Source organism: Gorilla gorilla, chromosome 14 (assembly GCF_029281585.2).
Source record: "Gorilla gorilla gorilla isolate KB3781 chromosome 14, NHGRI_mGorGor1-v2.1_pri, whole genome shotgun sequence".
NCBI lineage: Eukaryota > Metazoa > Chordata > Mammalia > Primates > Hominidae > Gorilla > Gorilla gorilla.
Genome location: NC_073238.2, coordinates 34,257,494 through 34,281,183, shown reverse-complemented (window position 1 = coordinate 34,281,183; position 23,690 = coordinate 34,257,494). Strand labels below are relative to the sequence as shown.

General features: G+C 41.4%; 1 protein-coding gene across 10 annotated transcripts in view; it reads right to left on the bottom strand.

Moving 5' to 3' along the window:
- The window catches only part of ZMYM2 (zinc finger MYM-type containing 2), a 124,287-nt gene extending 101,188 nt beyond the window's left edge, over positions 1 to 23,099 (bottom strand). For 2 of the 10 annotated variants that reach the window (XM_063697170.1, XM_055360117.2), the window contains exons 1-3: positions 21,626 to 21,768; positions 20,743 to 20,811; positions 15,606 to 15,667 (exon numbers count right to left, since the gene is read on the bottom strand). In XM_063697170.1, the coding sequence (XP_063553240.1) occupies positions 15,606 to 15,661 (56 nt within the window). In that variant the 5' untranslated portion in view covers positions 15,662 to 15,667; positions 20,743 to 20,811; positions 21,626 to 21,768. The other 8 variants (XM_004054214.5, XM_019039815.3, XM_063697172.1 and 5 more) reach the window with 7 other exon arrangements.
- Positions 23,100 to 23,690: the final 591 nt, after the last annotated feature.

Here is a 23,690-nt window from a genome sequence, read left to right as displayed (position 1 = left end):
GTCACTTGTGTCTAGGAGTTAGAGACCAGCCCTGGTGACTCAGTGAAATCCTGACTCTACAAAAAATACAAAAATTAGCTGGGCATGGTGGTGCACATCTGTAGTCCCAGCTACTTCGGGGGCTGAGGTGGGAGGATCGCTTGAGCCAGGGAAGCAGAGGTTGCTGTAAGCAGAGATCATGCCACTACACTCCAGCCTGGGCAACAGAGTGAAACCCCGTCTCAACAACAACAACAAAAAACACAACGAAGCTGAATTTGTGGTTAACATTCACTTGTCATAAGGGAAGTACCTGATCAACATAATGATTTTCACAGAAATGAGATAACAGCTCAGCCCAAATCTACAGATGTTATAAAATGTGTAAGCTTTTAATATATAAGTTATTTGGCTCCTTTGTTTTGGCATACTTAAAACAGAACAAAACCACTTCTGGGGCAGAAAAGCTAGAACTGATATCACAGTTCCCTCTGGTGGCTGCTATGTGTCAATTCGGTCTCCTTAGAAGAAAATAGTGTAGCCTAAAATAGGTCTTTCTTTACCACAGTTAGATCCCTGCAGCAATCTACTTCTCGAAACAGAATAACCATTCAACTATGACAGCTATCTTAAAATCATAGACTGTAAATAATATTGGTCACTTCTACATATCATAGAAATAATGTTTCAACCAGAAAACATCTACTTAGTCCTTTAAAGAAAGACAATCTAATTAGAAGTTGACCACTCCTCCATTATCAAAGTAAAATCTACTCCATGTAGCCACCACTCTTCTACCTCCAGTCAATTCTAACTATTTAAGACTAAACAAATAACTTATCTGAGTTTCCATTTTACTACAGTAAATGGTATAAAAATAGTTCACATGGCTTTTCTTCTAATTCAAAGGTATAACTGGATGTGAAAACCACTTAGCACACTCCTAAATACTTACCTAACTCCTAAACAATTACCAGACAACTGGTGCTTGTACCTCAGAATTTCAGTAAGTTTCCAATTAATTTTTAAGCTGCCCTGTGATACTCCACATTATAAATCATAAATGCTTTCAGTTCTATTTGGTCTTTATTTTGATTCAGTGAGAATTAATTAACACAACAGTTGATGTTGTCATGAAAAAACAATGAAAAGGTGATAGTTAAAATATAAACATTCATATATTTGTATCAAGAAAATATTAGTACTTGCTGAAAAAGGCTGAACCTTCAAAAAACAAAATCACAAAGCACTTCAAAGTGCTTCAACAAAAGTATTCATCGTCTTCTCCCTTACAAGCCTATCTAAACGCTTTCTAAGTATCGTTAAAGAATTACAAAGAAAGCTAAGGTGAACTCTTTTTTACAGCAAAGAGTATTATAAGTCAGTATGTATTCATGGCACTTATAATAGTTCTGAGTTAATATGACAGATTTAAAATGTTAAGAATAAAAATTCCTGGCCAGGCACAGTGGCTCATGCCTGTAATCCCAGAACTTTAGGAGGCCATGGCGGGCAGATCTCTTGAGCCCGCAGTTGGAGACCAGCCTGGGCAACATGGAGAAACCCCAACTCTACAAAAAATAGGAAAATTAGATGGGCATAGTGATGCACGCCTGTGGTCCCAGCTACTTATGGGACTGAGGCGGGAGGATCACTTGAGCCCAGGAGGTCGAGGCTACAGTGAGCTAAGATTGCACCACTGCACACTAGCCTGGGCAAGAGAGCGAGACTCTATCTCAAAAAAGAAAAAAATAATAAAATAAAAATTCCTAATAAAATAGGAAGAAGGAATTATAGGAAGAAAGAATTATTAAAAGCATTACCATTAAAGTCAAGAATAAGACAAGAACATTCTTCTACTATTACCATATAGCACTGTTATAGAAGTAACAGCCAATGTGATTACACAAAAAAGAAATGAAGAAATATAAAAATGTGAGGCCGGGCACGGTGGCTCATGCCTGTAATCCCAGCACTTTGGGAGGCCGAGGGAGGCAGATCATCTGAGGTCAGGAGTTTGAGACCAGCCTGGCTAACACGGCAAAACCCCATCTCTACTAAAAATACAAAAATTAGCCGTGCCATGGTGGCACACGCCTGTAATTCCAGCTACTCCGGAGGCTGAGGCAAGAGAACTGCTTGAATGTGGGAGGCAAAGGTTGCAGTGAGCCAAGATTGTGCCACTGCACTCCAACCTGGGCGACGGAATGAGACTCCGTCTCAAAAAAAAAAAAAAAAGTGAAAGTGGGGAAAATATTATATACAAATTATACAATTCTTTACCCCCAAAGACCCGGAAGATTTACCTGAAAAACTATTATAGACAGTGAGTTTATATAGTAAAATAATTGTATCTACATAACAAATTAATATGCAGAAATCAGTCAACTGAACGGCCATAAAATTTTGCTTCCATCCAAAGGTCAACTAAACCTACAATAAGGGTTTTTTTTTTAAAAAAAGGACAAACCTACAAGGAAGGCGAGATAGGAGAGAATTCAAGTGCACTAAAATTTGGAAGAGGGAAGGCAGATAAGCATGGACTAGTTGTATCTGACTTAGCAGGCCTGAAAAAGGTAAACACTGAATCCACAGGAAGCAACGTTTTGAAATGAACAAATTACAAATGAAACTGCAGTTAACATTCACTTGTCAAGGTAGGAAGTACCTTCATCAACATAACAATTTGCAGAGGAATGAGGCAACAGTTCAAAATAGAATACTCAACAGGTTCAGGAACCACTGAAAGTAATGGCAAAAACTGCAATTACTTTTGCACCAACCTAATAGCAGCATCTCTTCTCCAAAGGGGATGATGTACTTAGGGCAGCTAATGTTTGGGAGGCCGAGGCAGGTAGATCACTTTAGGTCAGGAGTTCGAGACCAGCCTGGCCAACATGGTGAAACCAGCTGGGCGTGGTGGCGCATGCCTGTAATCCCAGTTACTTGGGAGGCTGAGGCAGGAGAATCACTTGAACCAGGGAGGTGGAGGTTGCGGTGAGCCGAGATTGTGCCACTGCACTCCAGCCTGGGCGACAGAGCAAGACCCTGTCTCAAAAAAAAAAAAACTTTTAAAATACATAGAAAAGAAGGAAATCAAATGGTACACTAGAGAAAAATTTAACATAAAAAGCAATAATAGAAGAAATGGAAAGGGTTGGCTGGGCGCGGTGGCTCATGACTGTAATCCCAGCACTTTGGGAGGCTGAGGTGGGTGGACCACAAGGTCAGGAGATCGAGACCATCCTGGCTAACACAGTGAAACCCCGTCTCTACTAAGAATACAAAAAAATTAGCCAGGCGTGGTGGCGGACGCCTGTAGTCCCAGCTACTGAGGAGGCTGAGGCAGGAGAATGGCGTGAACCCGGGAGGCAGAGCTTGCAGTGAGCCAAGATGGCGCCACTGCACTCCAGCCCGGGTGACAAAGAAAGACTCCGTCTCAAAAAAAAAAAAAGAAATGGAAAGGAAAAAACATAAGACATGCAGAAAACAGCAAAATGGCAGAGGTAAATCCTTATGAAGACTTACCTTAGATATAAATAGATTAAATTATAATAAAAGATACACTGGCAGACTGAATTTTTTAAGACACGATCCATCTATATGCTGTCTACAAAAGATTTCACTTTAGGGCCGGGCACCATGGTTCATGCCTGTAATCCCAACACTTTGGGAGCCCAAAGCAGCAGGATCACCTGAGCCCAGGAGTTTGAGACCAACCTAGGCAACAAAGTGAGATCCCATCTCAATTTAAAGAAAAAGAAAAAGATTCACTTCAGATACAAAGATACAGAATAGCTGAGTACTATTTTCTGTTAGGATAGAAAACCTAATATATGCAAATATTAACCAAATGAGAATTGGAGTGGCTATACTAATCAGAAATTAACTTTAAATCAAAAAAGGTTATAAGAGACAAAGGACATTATATATTGATGAAAGGTTCATTCTAGCAAGAAGATACAGCAGTTCTAAACATATAGATACTTAACAACTAAGCATCAAAATATATTAAAGCAAAAATTACCAGAATTAAAAGGCGAGATAGACACAAAACTCTATGATAATAGCTGAAGATTTCATTATACCCTTCCAAAAATGGATAGAACCACCAAACAGAATATCAGTAAGGAAATGGAAGGGGCTTAAACAACACTATAAACTACTCAGACCTAAAAGACATATATACATACAATAGACTTCCAAAAGGAAGAAAATTTTGACACACGCTATAACATAGAACCATGAGGACATCATGCTACCTGAAAACAGCCAGTCACGAAAAGACAAATACTGCAGGATTCCACTTATGTGAAGTATCTAAAGTAGTCAAATTCATAAACAGAAAGTAAAATGGTGGTTACCAGGGGCTGGAGGAAGAGATAATTGGGGAACTGTTGTTTAATACGTAGAGTTTTGGTTTTATAAAATAAAAAAGGTCTGGAGATCTCCTGTGTGACAATGTGAATATACCGACTAATATTGAGCTGAACACTTAAAAGTGGTAAAAATAGTAAATTTTATGCTTTTTTTTACAATTTAAAATAAAAAATAAAGAGAAAAAATAAAGCACCATTTCACACGCATTAGGATTGCTATTTTTCTTTCTTTCTTTCTTTCTTTTTTTTTTGAGGTGAAGTCTCGCTCTGTCGCCAGGCTGGAGTGCAGTGGCATGATCCTGGCTCACTGCAACCTCTGCCTCCCAGGTTCAAGTGATTCTCCTGCCTCAGCCTCCCAAGTAGCTGGGACTACAGGTGCGCGCCAGCACACCCAGTTAATTTTTGTATTTTTACAAAAAATTTTTACCACATTGGGCAGGATGGTCTCTATTTCTTGACCTCGTGATCTGCCCGCTTCGGCCTCCCAAAGTGCTGGGATTACAGGCATGAGCTACCATGCCCGGCCTAGGATTGCTGTTTTTCTAAAAAAGGAGGTCAGGCGTGGTGGTGCTCACACCAATGCTCACATCCCAATGCTTTGGAAGGCCAAGGTGAAAGAATCAACTGAGGCCAGGAGTTCAAGACCAGGCTGGGCAACATAGCAAGACTCCAGCTCTGCATACATACATACATACATACATACATACATACATACATAAATTTTAAAAATCGAGGAAAAATTTAAAAAAAAGAAAAGTGCTGATAAAGACCTTCAGAAATTGGAACTCTTCTGTATTGCTGGTAAAAACGTAAAATGGTACCACACTGTGGAAAACAGTTTAATGGTTCCCCAAAGTCACATGTGGATATTAATCTATGACCCATCAATTTCATTGTGAGATATAAACCCAAAATAACTGAAAGCAATGACTCAAATAGATACCTGTAAAACAATGATCACAGAAGCATTTTCACAACGGCCAAAAGGTGAAAACAACCTAAGTGTCCAACGAAGAGTGAACGGATAAATAAAATGTTGGTAAACATATACAGGGGAATATTATACAGTTTTAACAATGAATAAAACTCTGATACATACTACAACATAGATGAACTTTGAAAACATTATGCTAAGTGAAGTAGGCCAGACACAAAAGGACAAATATTGTGATTCCATTCATGAGGTAGTTCGATACAGAAGGTAGAACAGAAGTTACCAGGGGCTTGAGGAAAGGGAGACAAGGAATGCTAATGAGTATGGTTTCTATTTGGGATGATGAAAACATTCTGGCAATGGATAATGTTGATTTTTATAAGAAACTGTGAATGTACTTAATGTCACAAAATTGTGTACCCTTAAAAATGGTAAAAAATGGTCAATTTTATGTTACTGTACTTTTTTTTTTTTTTTAAGAAAATAAGACACCATATGGTGGAAAAAAATACCAAAAACAATGATATCCTATGAAAAGAAAATTTTTGTCATATCGTAATAAAATGAAGGCAAAGAGCTCCTACAATCAATGAGATAAACCACAAATAGAATGACAAAAAATAAACAGTTCACACACAAAAATCACTCTTAAATATGTATCTACAAAAGTACTACTTAAATTCTGAAAGGCCACCAATTTTCTCTTATATTAACAAAGGCCCACCAAGTCTTAATAATATCCCATGCAGCAAGACTCCTATTCTGTTAATTGGTACAGTCTCTATAGAGGGCAACTAAAAAAATATTTCTTTGACCAAGCAATTCCACTTTTAGGCATCCATCCAACAGATATATTATCTCATATTTTAAAGAACAGGCCAGGCACAGTGGCTCACGCCTGTAATCCCAGCACTTCGGCAGGCTGAGGTGGGTGGATCACAAGGTCAGGAGTTAGAGATCAGCCTGGCCCACATGGTGAAACCCCATCTCTACTAAAAATACAAAAATTAGCCGGGTGTGGTGGCGGGCGCCTGTAATCCTAGCTACTCAGTAGGCTGAGGCAGGAGAATTGCTTGAACCCGGAAGAGATTGCAGAGAGCCGAGATCACACCACTGCACTCCAGCCTGGGCAACAGAGCAAGAGTCTCTCTCAAAAAAAAAAAAAGTAGAAGGATATTCATGGTAAAATCAAAAGATTTAAACAATCCAAATGTCTCAACACACAATGGATAAAATTAATGACGACAAAGACATACAACAAAACACCATGCAGCACTTCGAAACAATGAAGCAACTCTAAATGGACTTACATGCTAATAAGGATCAACCACAAATATAAATTAAGTGTAAACAGCAAGGTATAAAACAATGCATAAACACACCACACACAGTATCTCTGGATAAACGCCCAAGAAAATGACAACAGTGGTTTGCCTCTAGGGAAGAGAATTGTGTAGATGAATCAGAGGAAGAAGAGTGAGTTTTCCTTCTCACTGTTTACCCTCTTCTACCTTTTAAAGTTGGTATCATATGCAAATATACTGGGATTTGATTAGGGTTTCACTGAATTTAAGAGATTAATCTGGAGACAAACTAAACACTTTTACATTATGGAAGTCTTCCCATTCAGACACTGGCACATCTTTCCATTTAAAGTTTTCTTATATGCCCTATGGTAAGGGTATCCAAACTTTTGGCTTCCCTGGGCCACATTGAAAGAACTGTCTTGGGCCACACATACAATACACTAACACTAATGATAACTGATGAGCTAACAACAACAAAAATCCAAAAAAAAATCTCACAATGTTTTAAGAAGGTTTACAAATTTGTGTTGAGCCACACTCAAAAGACCTCCTAGGCAGCACGGGACCTGCGGGCCACGGATTGGACAAGCTTGCCCTATGGTATTGTGTTGGGTTTTTTTTCTGTTTTTTGTTTTGTTTTTTGGTTTTTTTTTTTTTTTTTGAGATGGAGTTTCGCTCTGTCACCCAGCCTGGAGTGCGGTGGCGTGATCTTGGATCACTGCAACCTCTGCTTCCCGGGTTCAGGCAATTCTTCTGCCTCAGCCTCTCAAGTAGCTGGGACTACAGGCGCACACCACCACGCCCTGCTAATTTTTGTACTTTCAGTAGAAACGGGGTTTCACCATGTTGGCCAGGCTGGTCTTGAACTCTTGACCTCAGGAGATCCACCTGCCTTGGCCTCCCAAAGTGCTGGGAATACAGGCAGAAACCACCACGCCCGGCCCCTCTATGGTATTGTTTCATAGTTTCCTTCATTAAAGTCTTGCATACTTCCTGTTATAGTTATTCCTATTTCTTACAAGAATAAAATGGATTTCTCCATTACATGAAAAAATTTATATAGCAAACAAAGATACCATAAATATATATACTTGTAGCTGGGCGCAGTGGCTAACGCCTGTAATCTCAGCACTTTGGGAGGCTGAGGTGAGCGGATCACCTGAGGTCAGGAGTTTGAGACTAGCCTGGCCAACACAGTGAAACCCCATCTCTACTAAAAATACAAAACTTAGCCAAGCCTAGTGGCAGGCACCTGTAATCCCAGCTACTCGGGAGGCTGAGGCAGGAGAATCGCTTGAACCCTGGAGGTAGAGGTTGCAGTGAGCCGAGATCGCACCACTGCACTCCAACCTGGGTGACAAGAGCGAGACTCCATCTCAAAAAAAAAAAAAAAAAAAAATATATATATATATACATATATATGTATATATATAATTTGTAACAGCTATAACAAAAAATCGATACTTATACTTCAGAGGGGACACATTAAATTTAGCTATTTGATAATATACAGTGTCGGGAAGAATGTGGAAGAAGTGGTGGAAATGCAGTTGGTATAGTAGAATAACGGAGGGCAATTTGGCAGTTATCTATTAAAATATATAATATGCATATACTCTGACTCAGGAATTCCTATTCTCAGAATCTTCCCTAGAGAAAACACTCATAAATCCGAAGAAAATGCAAGTATATTCCTTGCAGGATTAGCTACAATAGCAAAAAATTGGAAACAGACTGTCCATCAAAAGAATGTCTAAGCTGTATTATATCCATGCCATTAAATACTTCACGACAGTTAAAAAGGAGATCTTTCTGTATTAACTCTTAAAGACAGCTAAGACATACCACTAAGTGAAAAAAAAAGTTGTGAAAAGATATTTATACTATACATGTTTTTAAAAGGCATACACAAGATTACTAGATAATTCTTAAGGGTAAATGTAATACATACTAAAGTGATATTCTTAACCTTCGCAGAATGGAGACAGGGACCAGAAAACCAAAGACAGATAACATAAATTAGGTATTCACATTGCTTACAATTTAGCCACAAATCTGTTGAACATATCTCTATTAGATACCTAAAACAAAGCTAGTCTGGCTTTAGAAAATGATAGGAACCATTTAATTCATGTACTCAGCTACTAAAAATCCATTCAAGGGTTATGACAGAGTCTAAACAAAAATCCCTTTGATCTAATAAATACATGAATAAATCAATTATTTCATTCAGGGATCTCTAGGGTGTAGAATTTCTAGAGGTAAGAAATAATTTCTTCTCTCCTATAGGACCAAAATTTAACTACAAGGTACTTCCAAGTAATTTTAACTTTCTTTGGGGATCTCATCCATTCCCATGATTTAAAATAATACCCTAATACCCCTAAATTCCTTAATTTATCTCAATCAAGATGTTTCAAAACGCCAAACTGCCTACTCTCTACATCTAGTTTTTTTTTTTAACTTGCTCTATCCCCTTTTATCTGTACCTCTTCCAGTTTTTGCCATTTCACGATGTTTTATGTCTAGTGACTCAGTAACAGAAATCTGGAGGTCATTCTTAATTTTTTCTCCTTTCTTCCCCTACAGCCTGCAATCATCAAGTGCTTATCCTACTTCCAAAATAAATCTCGAAATTGTCCACTTTTACCCATCTCTACTACTATCCTTCTTGCCCGAGAAGTCCACCATTTTTCTGCTGGAATACTGACATGACTTACTATATTCCCCAGAATATCTAAAGAACTTCTTAAAAATGAATCGGCCGGGCATGGTGACTCACGCCTGTAATCCCAACACCTTGTGAGGCTGAGGCGGGTGGATCACCTGAGATTAGGAGTTCGAGACCAGCCTGACCAACACGGAGAAACCCCGTCTCTACTAAAACTACAAAATTAACCTGGTGTGGTGGCACATGCCTGTAATCCCAGCTACTTGGGAGGCTGAGATAGGAGATTCGCTTCAACCCCGGAGGCAGAGGTGGTGGTGAGCCGAGATCACACCACTGCACTCCAGCCTGGGCAACAAGAGTGAAACTCCATCTCAAGAAAAAAAAAAAAAAAAAAAAAAAAATATATATATATATATACACACACACACACACACATATATATAAACTAAAAATGAAATCAGACTACAACATTCACTTCCTACGTGGCTTTTCTGTATACTTAGGAGAAAGCCTACAATTCTTCCCCTTACCTGTATGTAATATTTCCGTCTGCTTTGATCCCTACCTACAATCTAGGTTCACTTTCAGCCCTACTCTTCCCCACCTTGCTCATTAAGCTTCAGCTAAACTAAACTAAGCCTTCTTTCAGGCTGTGGAAGAGTTCAAGTTCCTCATCTCAGGATCTTCCTCTGCCTGAAAGACTCCTTTTCATGCTTACGTCTATTCTCTGCTTAAATGTTACTCTCTCAAAGAAAAGATCCTCCTGCGTCAAACACTCCACTAATCCATCGCTGGTCTCAATTAGGTGTCTCCTGCTACAATCTCAGATCATACTCATTTCCTCAGCTGCATTTATCCAATTTGTAGTTATGTTTGTTGATTTGTAATCTGTAACCCCCAGAAGACTGCAAGGTCCATGAAGGAAAAGACCTATGCTCTTATTGCCTTACTATAACCTTGAACTTAATAAAAGCCTGGCCAATAAATATTTACTGAATGAATATTTTTCTTTAACAAATAACCTTTCTGAGAGGATGCCCTTTTTTTTTTGGTTTGGGGTTTTTTCACTCCTCCCTGACCCACACTGAATTCTGGCTCTCCCTCTTCTTGTGTGCATAGGACAATCATTTCGCCCCCAAGCCCACTTCCCTGTTAAAAATGGAAAATTAGAATAACTTCCTCAAAAGATGAAACAAGCTAAAATATAATTTATCTCTATCCTTTGTCTTTGGTCCTAATTTTTTTTTACTTCTATATTCATCTGCGTAATTACAGTTAGTAACATGACCTGATTTTAGTCCCTAATGAAAGGTTATCATACCCTATCCCTGTGATCCCCTTTACCAAAGAAGGTAAATAAACCCATACTTCCTTCTCCAAACATAGTTTAAAAACTACAGCAGCAAAAATAAACTTCATCTACACACGTTAATTTGGAAACAAATCATCAAACATTCATTTATTCTTATGACCACTTGTTGGTGTTCTAAATCTATGATCTAGTGTAATGACTGTTTTTGATAACAAATTTTCCATAATGTTTAAACAGATGGAGTAGAGGGCTTTTAAAAAAACATTACCTTCTTTACGTGACTTCAAATGTTCCATGATTAAGACCTCATCTAACCTAAAGAAACAACAATACTTGCATCAATAAGCAAATGAGACCACAGATCCAATAAGGTAGACTTCAGGTACTAAGAATCTATTTCTCTAATACAGACTACTACTAAGTAAAAATCTCTTGCCTCTGTTTCATAAGACTCAAAACTCTTTTTTAACCAGCATTTTTTTGAGATGTTCAAATGTTTCAGATTGCTTTAAAAAAGAAAAAAAAAAGTCAAAGGAATACAGAGCATAGAGTATCAGAATTTCCTTATTAGACAAATTTCAGAAAATAAAAAATCTTATCACTTACAATTCAATAGCTTTTTATTTTTTAAATTATCTAGTAAATAAAGTGAGCCTGAAGCAAAGAAGGCAACCCTCAATAAATCTTAACTAAAGAAAGCAGTCCTCAGTAAGTCTTATTTTGCTGATCTCTTTTATTCAATCCCTTCCTTCATATCTTGAGTTATACTTTTGCCTCTGAATTTCATCATACATCTAACACAATAACTACCAATTATGAAAAACACGCTTGACAGCACTCTCATCACAAGTTCCTTGAAAAGACCTTATACTATATTATGACCCCATTTTGCAGTTGAGTAAATTACTCTGTACGATCAAGTAAATCTACAGCACACAGCTGTAGGTGGCACACGCAAAGTTTGTACCTAAAAAGTCCACATACCTTTCATTATACCACATTATCTTCCCATCAGCTAGAACTAAGACTAGTGAACTGGCCTAATAAACTGATCACTAGAATTCAAACAATCAGCTAAAGACTTCTGCAACATAAGAATAGGGAACGGAAAATAAGGATGTCAGACTGCGATGAATACGTCCATTGTTGATAGTAACAGTATATATGCAAATTATTAGTGTGATGACCAGGTGGAAAAATCATAAGAATACATTTTAAAGTTTAAACACTGGTCTCAAGGGGAATGGAATTATGCAGGAACTCTCATTTTCTATGTCACATATATTTCTTACTGCATAAAGATATTAAGGGAATGTTTTATTTTTATAACCAAAATATTCTTTAAGAAGTGTCCTTTGTGATATGCATATAATTATTCATTTCTGTTTATTACCTATTACACTTTGTTTATATTTACTCATTTATATGACTACCTCTCTGAACTGAACAGTGAGAACTTACATGAAAAACACACATAACACACTTCCTACTTGATTTTTTCTTTTTAAAAGGGTTTTTAAGTCCAGGCTTAATTTTTATTTTGTTTCACATGCCAACAGAAATTTCTCAACTTTTTGCAAAATGAGCAATGTCATCAGACTGAGCTTTAGGAAAAATTAATCTGGCTACAATGGAGTCAAGAATAGGAAGAAACTGCCTTGTAAATAATTCCGTTTTCTAACAGACTAAGGTGAAAGTTAAAAGCATAGTAAGAGCTAAAGATGACAGTAAAGGACACTTAAAGGTCTCAACATTAGTCTAGTGAGGGGAGGTCTGGTGTGGTGGCTCACGCCTGTAATCCCAGCACTTTGGGAGGCCAAGGTGGGCAGATCACCTGAGGTCAGGAGTTCGAGACCAGCCTAGCTAACATGGTTAAACCCCATTTCTACTAAAAATACAAAAAAATTAGCCAGGCACAGTGGCGCGCACCTGTAATCCCAGCGCACCTGTAGTCCCAGCTACTCGGGAGGCTGAGGCAGGAGAATCGCTTGAACCCGGGAGGCGGAGGTTGCAGTGGACCGAGATCACGCCATTGCGCTCCAGCTTGAGCAAGAAGAGCAAAACTCTGGCTCAAAAAAAGGAAAGTCTAGCAAGGGGAAGTGAAGGAGGTGGTCATAACTATGAGACCACATTAAGCCTCAGAAGCAAACATTTTAAATGTTACAGAATTAAGACAAAAAGAAGCAGTTAAAAGATTTGGCAATTAGGTCACTAGCGACCTCAGAAGAGATTTGTTATAGTGTTGACAGTGCAGATCAGACAGTGCATTTCTTTCTAAAAGTATAGGGAAAAGAAGAAATCGTTAGAAAAAGATGCAGAGATTCTGGAGGATAAAGCATTTTTATCTCGATGGAGGATAAAGCACTGCAGACTAATGAAAAAGCTAGAAGAGGGAAGTCGGTGAAGAGAAACATAGAAATTCTTCTAGTCATTACCAGATAAGCACACAGTAAGTTTACCATACCAGGTGGTGGCAGCAAATTCATTATGTTTGGTCCATATAAACAGACAGTTTAAGAATTGCAGCTGCTATTAACTGAGCACCTACTATTGGCCAGCTGCATACCCTGTATTATTTTTAGTCCTCACCTCAACAATCTCAGGAAACCAGGCATTACCATACTCATTTGTTAACTGACTGAACTACAGCTCAGACGTTACATGACTTGCCTGATATCGCAAACTGGTAAATACCGGAGCAAAATTGTTTTTAATAGTTATATTAAAGCATAATGTACGTGTAGTAAAATTTACTTATTTTAAGTGAAAGATTTGATAAATGTATTAAATGTATATACTTCTGCAACAATCACCACAATCCAGTTTTATATAACACTCTATCACCCCAAAACTCCCTTCATGAGCAGGGCAGATTTAAGCCTGAATCTGTATGACTCCAACTCATGTCATGCTACAATGAGAAAAATGGCTTTTTTTGGCAGAAAATCTGCAAAATTAAGTCGTTACCCTTCCAATCTTCTCTTAGTACTCACTAGTTCCCTTTCCATGTGAGGCCCTTATATATCTCTAGAACCATACTCACATATTATGATCTCACCAAATTCACAAGTTTACTGTAATTTGGAAACATACCCCCTAAAAGCACAGTATAATCAGACTTTTATATAGGATGCTATTACAGATACTGTGCTCTTTTTTTAAAAAAAGCAAAAGGAGTTAGGAAAAGGAAAGACAAATGAACAGGTAAGTCCAGGAGGAAGACTGAATGAAAACAGAAGAGTAAGGTCCTTAAAAAAGGAAAATGTGATATACAAATAAAAAGAACATGAAATAACAGAAGTCAGGAGTCTGTGTCATGGAAGAGAGACTAACTGGAACAGAAGCTTCTCTTCCATAAGCAATGTAAAACCGTACGAGACATAGGATGGAATGACTTCCTAGGCAGGAGTTCAACACTTATTTGGCTAAGAAACAGGACTATACAATAATAAGACAGACAAAAATCAAAATAAAGTGAGACAATATTCATAGTAAAGTTATAAAGCTAAAACTTGTTAAATTTTATAATAATGATTTTCCTATAACTAATTAAAACAAGTGCAAATTTTTCTTTAGGTAAAAAAACAAGCAGGCTGGGTGCGGTGGCTCACGACCATAATCCCAGCACTTTGGGAGGCCAAGGCAGGCAGATGACCTGAGGTCGGGAGTTCGAGACCAGCCTGACCAACATGGAGAAACCCCGTCTATACTAAAAATACAAAATCGGCCCGGCGTGGTGGCACATGCCTGTAATCCCAGCTACGCAGGAGAAACGCTTGAAACCAGGAGGTAGGGGCTGCAGTGAGCCCTGATCGCACCATTGCACTCCAACCTAGGCAACAAGAGCAAAACTCTGTATCCAAAAAAAAAAAAAAAAGAATTATAGACATATAAGAATTCAGGCCTGGTGCAGTGGTTCACATCTGTAATCCCAGCACTTTGGGAGGCTTAGGCAGGTAGATAACCTGAGGTCGGGAGTTCAAGACCAGCCTCACCAACATGGAGAAACCCCATCTCTACTAAAAATACAAAATTAGCCAGGCGTGGCGGCTCATGCCTGCAATCCAAGCTACTCGGGAGGCTGAGGCAGGAGAATCACTTGAACCCGGGAGGCGGAGGTTGCGTTGAGCCGAGATTGCACCATTGCACTCCAGCCTGGGCAACAAGAGAGAAACTCTGTCTCAAAACAAAACAAAAAAAAAAACAAAAAAAAAAAACCAAGCAAATATAGAATTATAAATATATAAGAATTCAGGCCTGGTGCGGTGGCTCACACCTGTAATCCCAGCACTTTGGGAGGCCCAGGCAGGTGGATCACAGGAGTTCAAAACCAGCTGGCCAACACGGTGAAACCCTGTCTCTATTAAAAATACAAAAATTAGCCAGGTGTGGTGGTGCACACTTGTAATCCCAGCTACACAGGAGGCTGAGGCAGGAGAATTGCTTCAAGTTGAACCCAGGAGGCGAAGGTTGCAGTGAGCTGAGAGCATGCCATTGCACTCCGGTCTAGGCAACACAGCAAGACTCCGTCTCAAAAAAAAAAAAAAAGAATTCAGATACCATATCAGGGCCAGAAATAATTAAAATGATTAAAATAAGATATGACAAGCCTGGAACAAAAAAAAGAACAAATCTAAACAGGAGGATAAAATAAAATTTTCATTTAACTTATATTTTCACTTCCACCCAAACCTTTCCTTAGTTCTATAGAACTAGAAACACAATTCACTAAGTCTAGATGAAATGCTCTTCCAAGCAGAGCCAAAGAAACTGCTAGCCCATAATTAACAGAACACATCTTTTATGACTATCTAATATATAACAGGTGTTGTTAAATCAGTCCCCTGATTATTACCCTGAACACTCTGTCTAGTCCAACTTGATATTCCAAGAAACACTATTCTTCCTAGGAAAAGACATACCTCTTTGAAATGAATGATTATAAAACTGTTCCAGTATTAGAAGAAAGGTCATTTTTTAATGTTAAGTAACAAAACCCAAAAATTTAGTTGTCAATTCTTACACTAGTAAGTCCAGAGATGGTATCCAGGTGACTACGGCAGAGAGTAATATACACATGTATGGCTATAAAGTAAAAAGAATTTGTCTCACTGTATTATAGTCACATTTTACAAACATTATTCTGTCTGCAACTTCTAACTGTGCATCCCAATGTTAATTAGAATAGCTATGTAAGTATTTTTCTTATCCAACCTAAATGCATGGTTAGAGACAAATAAGTTTAATGCAAGAGTTTTAACAGATCTTTCCCAACATTTGTATATGAAGTTGCAACAATTAGTTATATTCCTAGCAAATTTATCCTGAAAGATTACAATTTAACATTAACTTGTAATATAAAAAAACATTTTTATGGATAAATTTTTTAAAACTTTTTAGACTAATTTATAAATTCACAAAAACTAATCTGACCTTGAAATTCACTGGGAACACTTAGAAAAAAAAAAATCTGGAACCCTCTGAAAAAGAGAGAAAAACCTAATCCTTGGCAGCCTACTGACATTAAAGAGAACGGTCTAAATTAAGAATAAACAAAAACAAGATGATAACTTATGCTAATAAAACATAAACGTGCAAGTTTTTAAAAACCCAACCTACTGGCTGGGCATGGTGGCTCACGCCTGAAATCCCAACACTTTGGGAGGCCAAGGTGGGAAGATCGCTTGCGTCCAGCAGTTTGAGACCAGTGTGGACAACAAAGTGGGTCCCTGTCTCTACAAAAAACCGACCTATTAAACATGCATTATCTATTTCTGTGAATAATCACTTTACTTTTTTTTTTATTTTTGAGACGGTCTCTCACTCTATTGCCCAGGCTGGAGTGCAGTGGTGCAATCTTGGCTCACTGCAACCTCCACCTCCCAGTTTCAGGTGATTATCCTACCTCAGCCTCCTGAGTAGCTGGCATTACAGGTGCCTACCACCATGCCTGACTAATCTTTGTATTTTAGTAGAGACAGGGTTTCACCACATTGGCCAGGCTGGTCTCGAACTCTTGACCTCAGGTGATCCACCCGCCTCAGTCTCCCAAAGCTAAGATTACAGGCGTGAGCCACTGAGCCCGGCCAACCAGTTTACTCTTACGTCATTTCTTGAAATAGCAAACATGAATATTTACAGAACATTAATCAAATCAGTAAAACTAAAACCCAACAGCTATACCCTTCTTTCAAATTAAAGAGCATTGATTTTTCTTAAAATTTATTACTTCTAATTTTCAATGGACTGTTATAAAGTTAAAAATAAAACAGGACTAAGAACAAATCCCAAAGTCATACTAATCAAGTGATTTTGCTAACCTCTCTGCACATCTTTTTAAACTCTTAAAAAGAGTTTAAAAATGTTTACGAAAATTCATTCTGCAGCTCCACAGAAGTGCTTCAAGTATTGTGTAAAGCTTGATCCAAAAAAAAATTAATATATCTTAAATATGCACAAAAACAACAGATAAGTTCAAATGTGTTATAATCCAAATTTTAACACATTTTAAAATGACCAACTCATCTTGTTGCCAAGCATTTGGTGATGACCATAAAGACCCTTTTCATATGTCTATTTTAGTAAGAGACATCAAAGACTACAAAGTGATTTGTTTAAAAAACCAGGTTGTAGATATAAAAATGTGCAACTCCAACTACATAAAAAAAAAATTCTTGCTGGTATACAACCAAAATAAAATATGAAAATAAGCTGCAACTGTTACTCAGATTGCTGCACTCAAATTCATGGATTTATCCAACAGCAGTTTTTCTCATTGACAACTTTGTAAGTCTTATATATTGGAGACCTGCATTAGAACTTTTTGATCTGAATACTTCAAAAGTCCTGTTCACTTCTATGCTTTGACAGGAATATAAGAAAATTAACCAACTGAAGTGTTTTCAAAGGAGGAAAACGCAGGGAGTCAAAGCAATTTATTTCTTCCCTAAATTGAAATGCCCTACATAAAATACTATTTGTGAATCCAATGAGAGAAAACACTTGAGTTTGGGCTCTCCTTGCATTCGCTAAAAAAATCACATGCAGACCGGCACGGTGGCTCACGCCTGTAATCTCAGCACTCTGGAAGGTTGAGGCGGGCAGATCACCGGAGCTCAGGAGTTCGAGACCAGTCTGGCCAACATGGTGAAACCTCGTCTCTACTAAAAATCCCCATCTCTACTAAAAATACAAAACTAGCCAGGTGTAGTGGCACGTGCCTGTAGTCCCAGCTACTTGGGAAGCTGAGGCAAGAGAATGCTTGAACCCTGGAGGCGGAGGCTGCAGTGAGCAGACATCACGCCACTGCACTCCAGCCTGGATGACAGAGACTCTGTCTCAAAAAAAAAAAAAAAAAAAGGCTGGGCAAGGTGGCTTACGCCTGTAATCTCAGCAGTTTGGGAGGCTGAGGCAGGCGAATAACTTGAGGCCAGGAGTTCGAGATCAGCCTGACCAACATGGTGAAATCCTGTTTCTACTAAAAATACAAAATTGGCCAGGCACTGTGGCACACGCCTGTAATCCCAGCTACTTGGGAGGCTGAGGCAGGAGAATCACTTGAACCCAGGAGGCAGAGGTTGTAGTGAGCCAAGATCACATCACTGCACTCCAGCCTGGGCAACAAGAGTGAAACTCCATCTCAAAAAAAAAAAAAAAAAATACATATATATATATATATATATATATATATATATATCCCATGCAATTTGAATAGCCCAGTCTTCTCATAATAAACGACATTATGATATATATTAATAATATTGTCAAATGGTATAGAGACATATAATGCTAGAGAGACAGAAAATATAACATTTCTAATTATACCATGCCTTTTGACACCAGGGTTTCAGCATTTCATACCCATTCTTCCCATCACATTAATACCAGAGCATCTGACTGAAGGTAAAGATTCACTTTGTCTCAAATGCATTAATATTAAATTTGTACACTTCTGTACCTCAAACAAGGGCAAAATACAATAAAACTGAAAAAATAAAAACTGTTGTTCAAAGATAATATAAGCTCTATATCCACACAGAAGTTAAAAATGTTCATATGTCAGCATATATGTCATACTTGAGTGATTCAGGATTGTCTCACCACATGAGATACAAAAGCCCAGCCCATGGAAAAGTAGGGACCACTTTATATCTTCCTCCCAACAATTTAAAAGGATAGGTGGGAGGGAATAGATATTAGAAAGGATGCACTAAAGAAATATGCCATAAATATGCAAAGTATTTTTAACTGTCAAAATACTTTGTAAATCGATCTAAAAGCACTTACATATGTTCCTACTGTATAATAAAAGTACTTATTTAGTCAAGGCCAATTAAAAATCATCAGGTTATCTTCATCTTACTGTCTAGCATATAGCAGCATCACTAGTTGCTGTTTTTAAGTAAAGAAATGTTCAACTCTAAGCTAAATCGTTAAGCAAAACAAGAACCATTCTGGTATTATGTCAAAGCAGCACTGCTTTCCGTTAGTATACATATGTTGACATTACAGTAAAGTACTGATTTTACATTTTTTATGTTCCTCATCTCCAAATATCTACTAAACACAACCAATTATCAAGCTTCCCCTATCAACATAACTAAGAACAAAGAAAAAAAATCCTAGAAAGATAAATCTTTTGTGAAAATATGTGGCGATAAGCATCATCCATCTATTTGAAAGATCTAACCCTTGATTCATTATTGAATGATCTGATGCCTGAGATGAACTTCAAACTCATTAGAGATGTTATATTCATTCAAGTTAGCAATATTTAGAAAACAATTACAGACTGTAAATTGTACAGACACATTGAAAAAGAGACTATGTTAATTCTGATCCAAATAGCCCGTTAGTTTTGAAACAAGGCAGTATAAAAATCTAATTGATAACTGTGGTTATCAACATCACTGGGTTTTCGTGATAATTAAATTACTTAACACATGTTAAAAATTAGTGTGGGCACGTATTGATAATTTTAGAATGTGAATGATGGGTACATGGAGGTTCAGTACACTATTCTTACTAGTAAAATTTAAAGTTTCCATAATAAACTTAAAAAAAAAAACAAAAACCTTAGAATTGGGCTAGCATACAATAAGGGCTCAATACATGCCATACGTATTACCCTGTGGGCTACTTGCTAAGATTAAAGGAAAGTGTCCTGGACTGTGCCTAGAACGATGTATATTTAATATGTTACTATTCTCACATCATCCTTCACAATGTATATTCAACAAATGCTTATTAACTATTTTTTGAACCATGTGGACTGAATACTTAAGCGTAAATAACTTATCTCTGACTCTGACAGAGATCTACAAGTTACCACATCAACTGTCAATGGGCTCCAGAGACATGATGTGTCCAGAGTGCTGACTTCAGATACTTTGTTTAGTTTCAATTGTCTGAAGGAAAATATGACTGGCTATCTTCATCTTCCTCTCTAGCACATTACATAGTTGCCTTAAAACCAACAAATTAAATAATTCTCAGGTAACACATTCAAAAATGATCGTTAAGTTAAAGATGATCAACATGGAAGATGGGGAACGAAGAAAGTAACTAGATCAGTACACTGGACTGATCAGCATACTACTTGGTGAACAAGATAGTACTAGAGGAGTTGACTCCCTTTCCTAAGCAAACACATGAAAAAAGATCTAGCAACTCATGAGCCATAAGTGTCAAAATATGTGTTTCCAGCAGACATAAACAAAAATATAAATGATTATTTCTATGTTTCCAATTCCTTCAATCAATTAGCCATTGTTTAAGGAAGAAAAAATGTTCAGGTTGCATGCACAGCATTCAACAAGAAATAACTTTAATTCCCATTTTGGAACTCTAGAGGGCACCAGAAATATGCCCTCCTTCGCACCACCCCTCCTCCCGGGTAACGTGAGCAGCTGCAGAAGCCCGTCGTCTGGTTGCTGAGGTTGGTATTGCAGCAGCAGGAGCGATGTCTGCAGCGGTGGAAACAGCAGCGCCCACTCCCAGCTGCCTCACCAGCCATTACCCAGGCTTCGCCCTGGGGGCAGCTGCCACCCAAGGGAAAGCTCCTCCCCCTCAAAACAACGGGGAGGGCCAGGTCCCATAGCTGAACCCCTACAACCTGACAATGTCCTCTATTAGCAACAAATTGGGGGCAAAGGACTCACAATGGGGGTGTTTTCCTCCTCACTTTCTGCCAAGGATGCACCAGACAGGGCTGAAGGCGATTCTTGGTCCTGGGATAGGAGGAAAAAAGAAAAATGTATCAAAAACACACAACCTGGTGGGAGAACCCAACCCTTTCTGCCAGAAGGAGGCAGAGAAGGGAATAAGAGGTCAAGGAGGTTCGGTCCTTCTATTATTACCCCCACCATGCGCACAACAGCCCCCTCCTGCGTAAGTGGGGCAAAACAGCGCAAAATACATATCTGGGGCCAAAACCCATGTGAAAGGCAAAATCTGGAAGGGAGGGGGCCTAAGGACACCGAGCCTGCTCCCGGGAAGGGAGGGGGGAAGGGAAAACGTTGCCTCGACGCCAGCAAGGGATTTGTATTCCCTCCTAAATTTGCCCACCCAGCGTCATCCCCGTCACTCCAAGCACCAATTCAGAGGTAAGGGGCGGCTCACGTCACCGCTGGGCCGATATCGCCCACATTTGCCCCAAGCAGTTGCCCTGGGCCCGAGGTTTGCCCCCCCCTGCAGTCGGCGACCGGCAGCGCTGCCTCCCCGTCCGCCATTAGAGACCCAGCCAAACAATACGTGCGGAGCAAGAGCCGCGCAGCGCAGCGCCGAGGAAAAGAAGAGCGAAGGAGGGAACCCGGCGGAGCAGAGGCAGCAGCCCTCACCCCGAAAAACTTGGGGACCTCGGCTCCGGTGGACAGGGTGGGAGCGCTGCCCCGAGAGCGGAGACCCGGCCGGGGCGCCCCTCCCCCGCCCCCCGCCGGAGAGAAAGGAAAATGCCCCGCGACCTCCCCGGGCGGCCGGCACCCCCGCCCCGCCGTCCCGCCGCCCCGCCGGCCCCGCGACCCCCGCCGCTGGCGGCCGCCTCACCCAGCCCTCCCGGCCTCGCCCGCACTCTCCCAGCCCCTCGGGCCGCACGCAAAGGCGCCTGTGACATGAGCGCAGCCCCGAGCTGCCCCCGAGGCCCCGACGCGGCAGCGGCGACGGCGGCCGCGCCGCGGGGTATTAATCCCGGGTCGGTGGGAGGCTCCGGAGGCTGCCCTCACCCATCTCCGCCTCCCTAGTCGCCTCCGCCTCCGCCTCCTCCTCCGGAGGCTGCGCTGCTCCCAGCCACCCCCACTCTCGGCGGCCCTGGACTGGAAAGACAGCGGGGATAAGCCTCACCCGGTTCTGGCTGCGGCTCCGCGGAACGAACCTCCCCTCCCCCGGCCCACCCCCCTTCCGCGACACGCACAACTCCGCTCGGTCCAGTCCCGGCTTTAGCGCTGGTGAGGAGGAGGAGGCGGAGGAGGCGGCGGCGCGGCCGAGCCTGGAGGAGGCCCCGCCCTCCGCGCGCTCATTGGCTGACGGGGAAGGCGGGCCGGAGCGCCTCGGGCACGCCCATTGGCTCCGACGGCCGTCCTTCAGGGCCCCCCCTCGGTAGGGTGGTCCGAAGGGCTGTCCGTCAGGTGCGGGCCACTCCCCCGGCCCTGCCGTTCCACTCCCGCCTCCGCCGGCCCTCGACTCCCGGCCGGGTCCCCTCCCCGCCGGTCCCCCGCCCCCACCCACCAGGTCTGCCAGGGTCAGGAGCCCGAGATTCGCTGCCCGCCGTACTGAACCCGCTTCGGCTCCTCGGGGCCCGGGGCTCTCCGGTACCTACACAGCCCGGGAGACTCCGGCGGGGCCGCCTGCCCTCGCCTGAGCCCGGGCGCCCAGGCCGCGGCAGCGGCTCCCAACGCCTCTGCCCGAGGAGAGCCGCGGCCTCGATGCCCCAACGCCCTCCCTGTCCAGTTGCTTGAAGGCCCCTGCGAGGGGCGAGGCCGGGGAGGCGCTGGAGCGGGGCCGAGTGGGCTTTCGGGACCGCGGGTGAACTGGAATCCCGACCGCGCTGGGGGCAGTGGAGGCCCTTCCACCCTCGCCGCGCCCCGTGGGGAATAGTCCCCCACCTCCCGCCATGGCTGCAGCAGGAGGAGACGACGTCCTCCATTTTGTCGGAACGACTATGGGAACTTGGGACCCCCTAAAAACCAAACCCCGTGGGGCCGGGAAACTTGTCCTCGGGAAGCCCCAACTGGACTCTGCCATTCGGCCAAGGGAACAGCCCCGGCTGCTGGCGTCTGCGTCCGCGGGGCCATAGGGGACGGGCACGACGGTGGAGAGACCCAGACGCAGCTCCCCGCCTCCATCAACCAAGATGGAGGGAGCTGCGGGCTCCCCTGGAGCTAGGCTCCCACCGGTTGGAGGGGCTGAGGCCTGCCCTGGGGCGTCCTTGGGCGCCGCCGTCCTGTGCTCCGCAGCCGGGGGCGCTGGCCCTGCCCAGGCCTTTCTACCGCCTGCCACCGTCTCCTGGTCCTCAATGGTTGATGGAGACTCCATGGAGGCTCCCTCCACAGCCCGCTGCATCGCGGGGCGCACTCGCTGCGGCCGCCGGGGGGAGCGGAGTCAGGGACAGACGGCGACAGGCGCCCGAGGAGGGCGGGCCCCACAGGCCACCTCCACGAGGGGTCTTCTCTTTTGTTCCTCGTCTACACCTACGTCTTCGGCGGACGTCATGGTGCTGAACCATTTCCAAGACTCACGTAAAGATGGAAGCGATGTCGCTTTCGTCTCGCCCTGGCGGTTCTTAGTGGGATTACAACTGAGGATGTTGGTTATTTTCCCACCCAAATGGATAGGCGAGTTCTCAATTTCATGATTATCTGACACCATTGCCTATTAATAAACAGATATATGATAATACAGTTTCAAGTTCAACACAATATTGATGAACATGAAGTTTTTAGTGAGGTTAATCACCCGTGAAAGACTGATGTGTAAACTAATAGACGCAACTTACAGAGGATAATCTAGTAGAAGTTGAATTCATTCACTCATTAAAAAAAATAAATCAAGTAGGCTTTCCACCTTATACTAAATACCTTGAATACACTGTTCTCTTTTATTGAAAAAAATTAAT